The sequence below is a fragment of the Panthera leo genome, chromosome B1, assembly GCF_018350215.1.
Source record: "Panthera leo isolate Ple1 chromosome B1, P.leo_Ple1_pat1.1, whole genome shotgun sequence".
Lineage (NCBI taxonomy): Eukaryota > Metazoa > Chordata > Mammalia > Carnivora > Felidae > Panthera > Panthera leo.
The window spans coordinates 154,668,272-154,680,711 of record NC_056682.1 but is presented as its reverse complement, the minus strand read 5'-3'; the positions used below and the strand labels follow the sequence as shown (position 1 = coordinate 154,680,711).

Below are 12,440 nucleotides of genomic sequence, written 5' to 3'. Positions count from 1 at the left end.
GCTTCTGGAAGGATGAAGTCACTATTTATTGAGACTGTCTGTCTGTGACCAACTTGGGACCAGAACAAAAAGCACTTCACTTTGGGGCATGTCAACTTTGAGATTCCCGTTAGTTGCGCAATGCAGATGTTAAATATGCAGTTAGTTATATAAGCATGCAGTTCGGCTGAGAGATCAGGCTAGAAATCATCATTTGGCAATGTTTCACTTCAAGTGGCATTTACAGCCAACGTGCTAGATGAATACATCAACACAATGAGTGTAGAGAGAAGAGGAAAGAATCTAGGACGGAGCCCCAGGATACTGCCATACTCTAAGAGGTCAGGGAGAAAAGAAACCAACAAGAGAGGCTGAAGAACAGCCTTGAGGAACAAGGGAAACCTGCAGAGCATGACATTCGGGAATCCACTCCAGTTCGAATTTCACAGAGGAGGTAATAATGTCAATGTCTGAATCCGCTCAGAAATGCTGACACAGGTTTTCAAGGATAAAAGTAATGTCAACTGTTGATTAATTGAAAAAAATCCCAAAGCCCATATATCTATATTATTATGTGTACTTTCTGATTTTTTTTTTTTACCTATTCCTTTCATTCTTTTGTCTCCAATGCAGACTTTCTTGTGAACCTAAGTTGCCACTTGCATCTTGGACAAAGTGCAAATTGAATTATGCCCGTTTTACTTGTCTGCCTTTGGTGCATGAGACAGGAAGGATTCTAACCTCCATTTATACTGCTAGGAAGAAATTAATGAGTATTTTCAAGTTCCTTGTTTGGTCACTTAATTGGCTGTGTGACAAAGAGCTCCGTGGTGCATGTCAAACAACTTTCAGAGTCCTCTAATGATTTGTGCTTTGCTTGACTTGTGATACTATTCTGTGTGGCCTGTCAGGCTGGATATCCTTGTTAAAGTGGCTAGAATAAATTGGCTAGTGGTGTGCATACAATGTAGTATATTAACTACAGCAACAGGGAGTACTTTTAGCAGCTCTTTCAAGAGATTTCGATGTTTGCCCATAAGCATCAAAGCCAACCCAAACTTTCATTTAATATAATTAAAAGGACATCTGAAAGTAGTTTGAATCACAGCAGGTTCTTGAGGTTTGGTAACCCTTTGTTAAAACCCTGTGAACTTAATATATTTCACAGCTTGATAAATCTGCACTTGATTTGTGTCAGTAAGAGAGAAAATATAAATCTGCACCCTGCGTGTTTCTGGTGCCCTGAACCTATTGCTGAAAAACATTGAGATCAAAGAAAGTGACTTCCATCGACAAAACCAGAGTAGTTTTCTTCAGAGAAAGAAGTTGTAAGAATTCTCTCCTGTTAAGTTGTAGTTATTAAATGCTGTGAGAAAGCAGTCGTTGAATCAAAAGACAGTGAAACAGCATGTAATGTAGCAGAGTAAATTATACAGGTTATCATTTAAAACATGGACAGGTCACTTCATCTATCTCATAATTAAAAAACCTCCAAATGACAGATGTTAATGATGGAGATCCTCCTTTGACGTGCATTGAACATCATTCTGGGGAAATCTCTCAAAATTCCTGTGGTGAATGTGTCAGGTCAGGCAGTGATGGCTGCTTTACAGTCATTTCCGACTCTTCCATTTTGCACATTCCTATAAATAAACAAAATGTTCCAGCTGCTCTTTGTATATACATGGTTTATGAATGCTTCGGGAAGTAATTCTTATGAGGGTCAAAAAAACCCCTTCTGTTTTTAAATAAAATAGTTTCATCTGAAACAAAAACATTTTCCCACTTCTTTTCACCAAGTTGTATTCTCTCTTATAATTTTCTGACCAAAGCCTGGGTCATTAATTAATTGTAAATTTAACATTCTTTCTAATGCATCATTGAATTCTGAATGGTTTACTTTCAGAAAAGTTTTAAATACATAGACTATATAAATATTATTTCTGTGCAAAAAAAAGGATAGACATCAGTTTACTTTGTTATTTCTTTAATATCTCTATGATCACATAGCTAACCAGAAGGAAACAGATATTAAAAATAGCATTACAGATTTAAGACCCTACTTTCTGAAACTATCATTACCTTTTCTGATGCAGGTCAGAAAAGAAATGGAAGTTTTAAGGTGTAATTTGCAGTAAAGTAGTTGCCTGATGGCTTGGAACCAAACAAATGATTTTTTAGTACTGCTCCCTACAGAGTTATAATTTTGATATTTTCCCTTATCTAATGTATGAATTTTATACAGCTCGTAGTATCACAAACTTTACTATGGTGACTTAAACAAACCAGGGTTTTATTCATATGCATAAAAAAGAAATGCAGTCCAGGACTAGCATGAAAATTCCACATCAGAGACCAAGACTTCATCTGTTTTTCTGTTCTATTATCTTTAAAACATGCGCTTCCATCCTCAAAATGAGACAATGGCAGGGGTGCCAAAGTGGCTCAGTCGTTTAAGCATCGGACTCTTGGTTTTGGCTCAGGTTAAGATCTCACAGTTCATGAGTTCAAGCTCTACATTGGTCTGTGTGCTGTTAGTGTGGAGCCTGCTCGGGCTTCTCTCTCACTCCCCCTTTCTCTCTCTGGCCCTCCCTACTTATACTTTCTCTCTCTCAAAATAAATAAACTTAAAAAAAAATGAGATGATGGCTACTTAGGTTCCAGTCATCACTTCATGCTAATCTCTAAACAGGAAGATCTCCCCATCATCTCCCTAGGCATTCAGCTCTTTATAGCAATCACTATTATCAGCCTCTTAAAAATCCTACCAGAGAAGACTATTTTTATTCTTATCCATGTTTTTGTGATCAATTTTATTTTTATCAATCTTGTCATACAATCACAAAACCATATTGTTCTCTCTGCCTACATTAAGGACTTTGGGGTTAGCTTGTGGCAGAACCATGCAATGGGGCAGCATTCCTCCACTGAAAGGAATGAATGTGTAGAGATAGTCACAAGGTAGACTTGCATCATGGTTTACGTCAACAAAACAACTTAACCCTTCATCAGTAGGAAATGGGTTGAATAAACTGCTACACCAAATAATGGAATACTCTTTAGCTATGGAAGAAATGAGGTAGATCTTGCATTGATTTAGAAAGGTAGGTGTGGTACATTAGAGGCAAAAAAACAAATAACAGCATACTTGTAGTAATCACATTTGTTGGTATATACATGTAAATATTTGTAAGTCTGGAAGGATCCATGACAGTTAGAGTGATTTCTTTTTCTGGTGAGGTTGGTGGTGTTATCCCATAAACCATCTTTCAGGTTTTAATTTATATACTTCTGTATTAAAAAATACATTACAAGTGTATACTTTTAAATTTTTTATTAATATACATTATTTTATATATTTAGATGCCCTACTTCAAAGTGAAATTTCATATAACTGAACCGATTTTTCCCTCAAGAACAGCTTCTCTGGGTGTTTTTTCTCTTTATTTTATAACCATTCTACCAGTTCTCATAAAAATATCTAGAGTCATTATTATTTCAAGAAGAAGGGCTTTTTGGATATTTTTATGGTTGAATTCATTTTGAAACCATTGGAAACTCTCCTCCCTTCTGTGATACAACACTCTTCTGGCTCCTTTTTCTTCATCTCAGGTGTTGACAGTTCTTTCTACGTTTTCTCTATCATTAATGTTTCTGGGCCATCAATTCTTCCTCTACTCAGTTTATCTGGGTAATGTCGGATGTACCAATGGCTTGTTTCTTACTTAAATTTATGTTGCCTAAACGTGTATGTCAAGAATGGATGTTTAAGTAAGCTGCAGCTGAGGGGGGTAAGAACATGCCCCAGATGTACCACTTTGGCATACTGATTATTTGAAAGCAACAAACATACTAAAATAACCCTTATCTTCCATTAGATTCCCCTATATATTTCCTAGTCAGTTTCCCACAATATACTGTTCCTGAAAGCTTAAACCCTTTTCCTTTATCTTGTCACTTCTTTACAAATATATTGTCCTTTTGTTTAAAAAATCATCTAAGCTCACAGTCCTAACTGCTTCTTTAAATCTTTTTTCCTATGTGAGTTCCTATATGCACATAAAAATATTAAATAAAATGTGTATACTTGTCTTTGGTTTATCTTATGTCAGTTTAATTGTCAGGTCCCATTATAGAACCTAAGAGATTGGAGTTGAGGAAAGATTTTTCCTCCCTTACCAGGCCTCTGTAGACCTTTTAAATTGATGCTGTTCAAGTACATAGCATTCAGAATAGGGAAACCAAGAATTCATTATGTTCAATGCCCTCTGCATTTTAATAGACAAAGCTTTGCTTCTCTTTTAAATCTCTACTTTTCTTCATCCCCATAGCCAGAATGCATGGATTTGAACCCTGGTTCTGCCCTACGTTAGCTAATTAACCTTAAGCAAGTTACTCAAGTTCTCTCAGTCTGTTTTCTCACCACAAGATGAGGATAATAATCACTTTTACCTCCTTGGGTTATTGTCAAAGTCAAAGGAGCTGATGCATAAAGCATTCAGATCAGAGTTTGGAATATTCTCAATAAATATTAACCATTATAATTTACATCACTCCTCTACTTGAAATTTTTCAGTGACTTCTTGTTGTCTTTAAGAAGAATTGCACACGTGCTTTGCAAACATCTTTGAAAACTAGCCTTCACATACTATCTTGTCATGGAACCCTCAGCACTCTTTGCTCTGCCATAGGATATCTTTTCAGTTCCTTGGAGGTGTTTGTTCTCTTTCACCTCCAGACCTATATGTACATGCTCTACCTTTTGCCTGTTTGGTCCATGTTGAATTTAAACTTGGAATTGTACTTCACGGAGCCTTTTCGATACAGTACTTGAACACTGTTTCCACTATGTTAATGTTTGCCATGTTTGTACTTGTGTAATTAACTGCCCTCACTATATTGTCATCACTTTTAAGGACAGGAGAACATCTGACTTTCTTGCAGCATCTCAAATGAAGGTACTTAGTTAATATTTGGTGAATAAATGTTGAATTAGCAAGACGTTTGAATCAAGTTTATAGCTCTGTTTACCTCCTATAACACAATATAGATTTGACAGCATTCAATCATTTAATTCTAAATTAGATTTTTAAATAGTACAATAAATTATAGTTTGCTAAAAGGAGTACATTTTTAAGCAACAAGGGATGTCTTAAAGAGGCAGCCTTTTCTATGAAATTTTAGTTTCATCTTGTTCTACTGTTAAGGGCTCTTATTACTATATTAAGGTCAGTCGTGTTATATAATCTAATTTTAATTAAGACTTGAAAATGCCAACACTTCACTGTAATATAAAAGGGAATTCAGAGATTAGTAGTTTTTATATGCTTAATAATATTAAATGACAGTGATTGTAAAAAGAACCTTAGGTTTATTGATCAGATGTGTAAATATCAGTCACTCAACTTGACTTCTAATAAAAAAAAAAAATCCAGCAAGTTCAAAACTGTTTTTGAAGACTCCTCTAACATTTGACCTTTAAAACTTTGATTTGAATCAATATATAAAGGTAGATTAGAATACAATGTGCCGTATTCAGCAACAATTTTAAACTTTTGCTCTATCTTATTTTATTCCCAACTGATAACTTTCATATCAACAAGTCAAAAATGAAGAATTAAAGAAAGTTGTTTAATTTTTAAAAGTATAAATCGGTATAAACTATATTATGTATTATATATGTAATTATATATTGTATGTTTTATAATATATGTCATATATTATATAATATTATATACACACATACATATAGTTAGAAAGCAGGGGTTAGGAGCAATGAACACATTTAATTCTCTTTGTCTGCATATCCTGAGATTTATACGTGAAGAAAAATATTTAAACATAACTGTATATATAATACATGAGAATAAAATAGCAATGTTCAGCATAATGATTACAGTATATATTGGCAAAGAAATACTATATTCAGGAGAACACATCAAAAAACAAAGATATGGAAGTAAAGAGTAAAATAAAATTTCAAATTACTGGAGAGTTTGTCAAAAGTTTGTCAGCAATTTATTACCTTAAATTTATGCACTAAAAGGGAATAATTGCTCTTAACTTTGTAATGGGCTGCCTAATGATAATTTGCACATTTATAAATGTTTGTTCTACTGTAATACAAAATAACTTTTAAAAATAATGAGTAAACTTAATATAGAATTACTTTTCTATTCTGTTTTTTTTGGGGGGCAGGAGGCATCTTCATAATTCTGCTTTCAATTCATCCTTTGATATGTTTTCAGAGAAAATTTTCTAAAAATAGATATCTAAACATATAGCTCCTTTGTTAAAAATACTTAGTGGCTTAATATTGTCTATGCAGTAAAGCCCAAACTTCTATCATACTGAATGAAGACCTTCTAAGATCTGACTTGTACCTATCATTTCTCCCATCACACTCACCTTGTCACACTCTCTTTACAGGCACCACACACTTTCCTCATCCCAAACTCAACACATTCCCTGCCTTCCTACCGCTTTGGTTTTGTTCTAATCATTAACTTGCTTATTATGTTCTTTAGCCTCAAATTTCCTCATCATAATCAAGGAAAGTTTATTCATCTTTTAGTCTCTAACTCAAAATCAAACACCTTCTGGGATCTTTTCTTGTTCTTCCTGTGTAAGAATTCATTACTTTTTGTCCCATATGCTGTGAGTTTTTAGCTCTATTTTGTGCTTACCTTCTGCCTTGGAGTGTAGACAAACTGAAGGCTGACTCTATGTTTTTCTTCTCTTTCCTAACCTCTTCCAACAGTGACTTCCCTAGTTGTTTGCATATCATACATACTTAATAGGACCTCATTGCATTACATTGAAAGTGCACTTTGGTATACTTAAAAACATTTTGGAAAGCTGTTCTGTAGAATATATTGTTGTTATGCATAGTGGATTGCACTTACTACAATAACCTGTGGTTCTGCTTTTCTCCTTTTGAACTCTGATTGTCTTCTTAATTCTCTCTAATTCAGCCTGTCTTCCTTCCAAATCATGTGATGATATCTGAGCACTTTATACCCTCAGAACACCTCTTGGGAGACATGGCAAAAAGTTATAGAACTAGATGTTTTCATTTTCCTATTGTATATAAGGTCATTAATGATTTTGCTCAATGAGCACTTATTGAGTACCTAAAATATCTCAAGGCACTAAAATTTACTTTGGGAAAACACCAGTGAACACAGTCTCTCGCTATAAACATTGTAATCTAGTGAGAAAGCCAGACCACAAGTATGGATAGTTATAGTCAAGGTGAATAAGTACTAAAATGGGAATCCATTATGACATTGAATCTCTAAATGGTAAGGATACAGGTAATATTGGCTAGTTCCTAGGGTTTTTTCCTTTGTACTTACATATCTTTTGCTCTTATAAAACCAATACCTTCAGAGATTATTTTTTCCTGCTAGCATGAAAATGGAGAAAACTCACTTAAGTATGAACCTTCACTGGATGGCAGTCATTCAGCAAAAAGTTATTGAACACTTCTATGCCACACAGTTTTGGCACTTCTAAATGACATAGAGTTGCTGCCTTCATGAGACATACCTTTTCTTGAGTGAGAGATCTAAATTAGTCATGTGGATAAGTAACTAAGATAAATATTTTATATACTTTAGGTAATGATACATGATACAGAGAAAACAAAACAGATAACAGATTTACAGGCAGGGGGATTCTCCCTAGGTATGCTGATAATGGAAGAACTCTTTGTACTTGAGCTAAAACCTAAAAAGAGCTTATGATTAAAAAGCCTATCTTCAGACAAATGCAATGGTGGTAAAGTAATATATCTTTTTACAAAGCATTCATTCTGTTTGGATCTTTGGTGGTTTTCAAGTGAAGAGAGAGGGGTCACTAAGTTCTCCAGGTGATTTTGCTTTCCTAGTTTGAGATTTACTCCCCCCTCTTGAGTAAGAAGTGCCATTGACATGTTTCTCATCACTGATCCTAGGCTATTTCACAAGCATGAACTCTTGGAATAATGACAAAAGCTGTTACTAGAGAGATATATAGCTGGTTTTCCCCCAAATTTTTCACAGTAGTTATAGCAATTAAGTAAATGCTTCCTTTTGAAATAGTATTATCATACACTTCATAACATTTTTTAGCAAACATACTACAATTATATGCTATGAGTAAAACTAGTCAAATGAATTTGTTTAAGATCTGAATTTTATGATTGGTGGTCCAATAATGGTGTGTAACGCAAATGTGTATCCAGAAGGATATGGGATGCCCATGATCCTGGGGTGAGTTCAAGTGACTTTTACACTTTCTAATTTATTTTTGATTTTTAGAAACAGTCAAAAGTCACTTTAGAGTCTATCCATAAACTATACAACTGTATAATAAGAGTAATATCTAATAGTCAAAAGCCCCTGACTACCCCTCATGTTGGAACATAATGAGATTTACTTTCTTGTGTAGTTCTCACTTTGTTGACTGGTTAGAAAACATAAATATGTTCAAAGACACACAGAAATTTAGTGACTATTAGAATGCAAATTTCCAGTGCTGTCTCCTATCCAGTTTCTAGTGTTTTACAAAAAATAATAAAGTGAGTTAGCATTTTGTTTCTGACAAGTACATTTTTTATTAAATTTACTTTTCTGAATTTTAGATTATTTCAGTCTGTACCTGTCAAAACCATTAGGTGATTTTTTTTCCTCCCAGATCAAATCATTTTTTTGAGAATATAAATTTAAGATAAATGCAAGACCAAGCATATTTTCTTCCAAACTTATCATATAAATTTTAGATTAGAAAAATATAGCAGAAAAAGAGAAATCGGTGAGAGCTGTTGGACATTAAGTGATGTCCCAGTACCTTACTTTAATCAAATTTATTGTGCATTCCCTGTTTAATTTTGGTTCTAAGCATAGGTAAGCTCATTTCCTTGTAACCAAATAAAATGAAAGTCAATATGTTTGTAAGGAGATGTTGTTGAACTGATGAAAGCAATGCAAATAACTAGTTTGACCAAACACACACACACACACACACACACACACACACACACACACGCACTGACCTCATGTCAACATTTGTGGGTAAAATATACAAATGCAGAAATGTATAAGGAAAACAAAATATAGATCTTCTTTTGTCACTGAAGAGTTGTGACTATTTAATTGGCATCATTAAACTGGTAACAGGGACGTATCAGCAAACTTTGGAAAGTTTAAACACTGTATTACACTAGCAGAAAACAGGACTGTTTTTTCAAACCTCTAAAATACACATTATGAATTATTTAATACACATGTTCCTGTACTCTCCTATTCTTCACAGCTTAAGGTGGCATAGTCTTACAGCAGTTAAGTAGTGAAACAGTTTATGAAGATTGCATTGTAGAAGTTATTCCTTACAGATCTCACTTCAGAACGGATATTTTGTAATTATCAGATAGGACATGTGCTTCATTCAGTGAACACCCCCCTCCTCCCAAACTGGATTTGGATATCCAATGAAAGTCAATGTAAGATTATACCTTAAGCACGGGTTATGAGCCAGGCAACATAAATGCATTTATATTGCCAAGCAATATAAAATGGTTATATCATCATCTCTAATTTACAGATGAGGTACAGACAAGTTAAGTAACTTGCTCAACATCACACAGCTAGTAAGTGGCACAGTCCAGGTACAAACTCAGGAGATGTGGTTCCAAATCCCATACTCCAGTTTTACCACTACAGGATTCTGTCTCCCAATCCTTGTGTTGCCATTTCCTTAAATTTACACTTAAGCAGTCACAATAGATGCTTTTTAAAGAAGAATGAATAAATATTAGATTTGTGTCTTAACCCATCCAGGTTTTAGGACTATATGTTATGTCTCCCACTTCTACAATAAACTTGGAAATCATTTGGGCTGTAATAGAAAGCTTCCTTAAAGATTATAACTTATTTGGGAAGTTGCAATGGTACTTAAAATTTGTAACTATAAAAAATACTGCACTACATACATTTTTTGGGTGCAAAACGAAGATAAATTAGTAAGGGGTACCTTTGGTTTGTTACCCATTCAAACATGGTATTTTACCTAAAGCAGTCTGTTGTAAATGGGTAGCCTTTAGAACGTTTTCAGAGTTGACTACAGTTGTTTGTTTTTCTTGTTTTTATTGTCTTTTTTCCTCCTTTTGCATTTTTTGAAATTAAAAAAAAATAAAAACAATAAAGGGTGGAGCAGAAATACTGCATTTATCCCTAGTAAAATTTTCCCTGAGGTAAGGTTTAAATTAATCAGTGTAAGATTGTTAAATAATGTTAAAATGGCTGCTCCTTAAAGAGCAGGCATACTTTCTGTTGCATGTGGGGTTTTCAGAGCATTTCCAATGAGTTCAAAGGATCATCTAATCACAGAAAGAATACTGCTTTGCACTTGAGAGATCGAGGTTCTCTGGCTTCTGAAGATACCTAAACTTTTTTTGTTCATTTATTTCCTATGTGGCACCTCCTTTTTGGCATATCCTGTTGGCATTATCCCTATGGAGGACGTCCTGAAAAGCAGATCGTTTTGTTGTGATCGGAAATGCTTTTGTCTGACTTCTAGGTCATGCTTTAAACTCAGAACACATGACAAAACTAAATGACAGAACTATGTCAAAACGCCCAGTCATTAAACTCATGAGAGATTTTTTTGGTGTTCTTTTGCTAGTTTTTTTGTTTTAAATGATGCAAAATATTCAAGTTGCGAGTGGGACTATTTTAAATAAACGTCCAGTGATGTTGCTTTTTGGCCAGAACTTGGAATCGCGGGGGAAAAATATCAAGAAAAAACAACTCTTATCAAAAGGCAAATTAGTTTTTGAAGCTGGTGTTAATTGGCAGCCAAGGTGTTTCATTATGAAGCTGAATTTTTAACAGTTGTTACTTGGTTACTATGAAAACACCAGCCAGAAGAAAACACTGCAGTGTAATGGATATTTCTTCAATCTCTCCTAATCCTTCTTCCAGCGTGTCAGTAACGTGAGTCTTGTTTTAAAACACCCATGCGCTCTGTAGAAAGTGCCTGTGTTGGCCGTTTATTCAAGTTTATTTCACGATTAGATACATATTTCATAATCAACGGGATCAGGGATGATCACTTTAAAACTGCAGGTTTTATATTTTTCTATTTTGCAATTCTCCGTTTGAATGAAACCTTAGGAAGACCTTATTGGGAGAACTTTTTTTTTTTTTTTTCCTTTGTAACCTAGAGCATAAAGCTAACCACGGGAAATATATAAATTGTAACTAGGGAGATGATTCTTTTGGATGAAGCAATGAGAACTCTGGTGCTTTATCTCTGTGGGTACCTACTGCTGGTTTTTTTACAAGGAAAACACCTAAGGGCTACAGGTAGCAATTTCCAACTCTTTACTCCCCTCCCTAACAGTAAACAGCATGAAGAAGGTTTTTCTTCACACATAACATATCCAAAGCCCCTGGGAGTATGTATGCTTTGATATATTTTTTTCCCATTCTGACATTTTACCAGCTGGTTAAGAAAAAAATTTCTTTGCTCAGTGAGTCCTCAACCTATAGGCAACTAATTCTTATATTGTCCTGTCTATAGTCATCCCTTTCATCTGTTGTATTCAGCATGTAGTTTTATGGTGATGTATAGGAAAAAAATCTTTTTTCTTCCTGTGGGTAATATGATAAAAGTGTTGGTTTCAATTACTTGCCAACAGTTCCCCAGCCAAATAATTTAATTATGTGATTATAGTCTTATTGAAGCCTTTGCTATTGATTCTAAGAAGCAAGCACAGATCTATTTGTTGTCCTTCAAAACAAAAGCTGATTTTTCTCTTGCCTTGCAGTCTCAGCTAGGGTTTTAACAGAAAAAAAAAATAATGAATGCTTCTGCTGCAGCATGTCACAGGGGAGGCTGGGACAATACTGAGCTCATGCACACCGCTGATCCTTGCTTGCTGAGCAACATGTACACCTGGATTTCTGACAGCTCTGTGAGTTCACTAGAGACCTCTGTCATTCTGTTCATCCTCTTGTAGGCAATGGTCGAGACAGTTAACAACCTCCTCCAGCCACAAGCCTCAAATGCATGGAGAGACCTGACTACAAGTGATCAACTACGTGCAGCCACCATGTTGCTTGACACTGTGGAGGAAAGCGCTTTTGTGCTGGCTGATAACCTTTTGAAGACTGACATTGTCAGGGAGAACACAGACAATATTCGTAAGTGGCCTTTGTTATACAGAAGGGCCAGAGACCCTTGTACAGCAGAAGAGAGAAAAGAAAAAAAATTCTGTGGTAGCCCAGATATTATGAGTGATTTTTATTTCAGTGGAGATCAGTGATTTTTTTCTATAATTAGAAGGATATCACCTGCCATTGGCTTAAAAGGGTCCTCATAATCAGGTATGTTATCCTCCTTAGGACATTCCAATATTGGATATATTAACCTGAGATCAATCACAGTGAGGTCCTTTGCTTTGTATGTCTGAATGT

The 12,440-nt window shown here is 34.8% G+C and overlaps 1 protein-coding gene across 1 annotated transcript in view; it reads left to right on the top strand.

Moving 5' to 3' along the window:
- The window catches only part of ADGRL3 (adhesion G protein-coupled receptor L3), a 690,326-nt gene that overhangs the window by 555,829 nt on the left and 122,057 nt on the right, over nt 1-12,440 (top strand). The window contains exon 15 of the mRNA XM_042936279.1: nt 11,984-12,167. Within this exon, the coding sequence (XP_042792213.1) occupies nt 11,984-12,167 (184 nt within the window). The remainder of the gene's footprint in view (nt 1-11,983; nt 12,168-12,440) is intronic.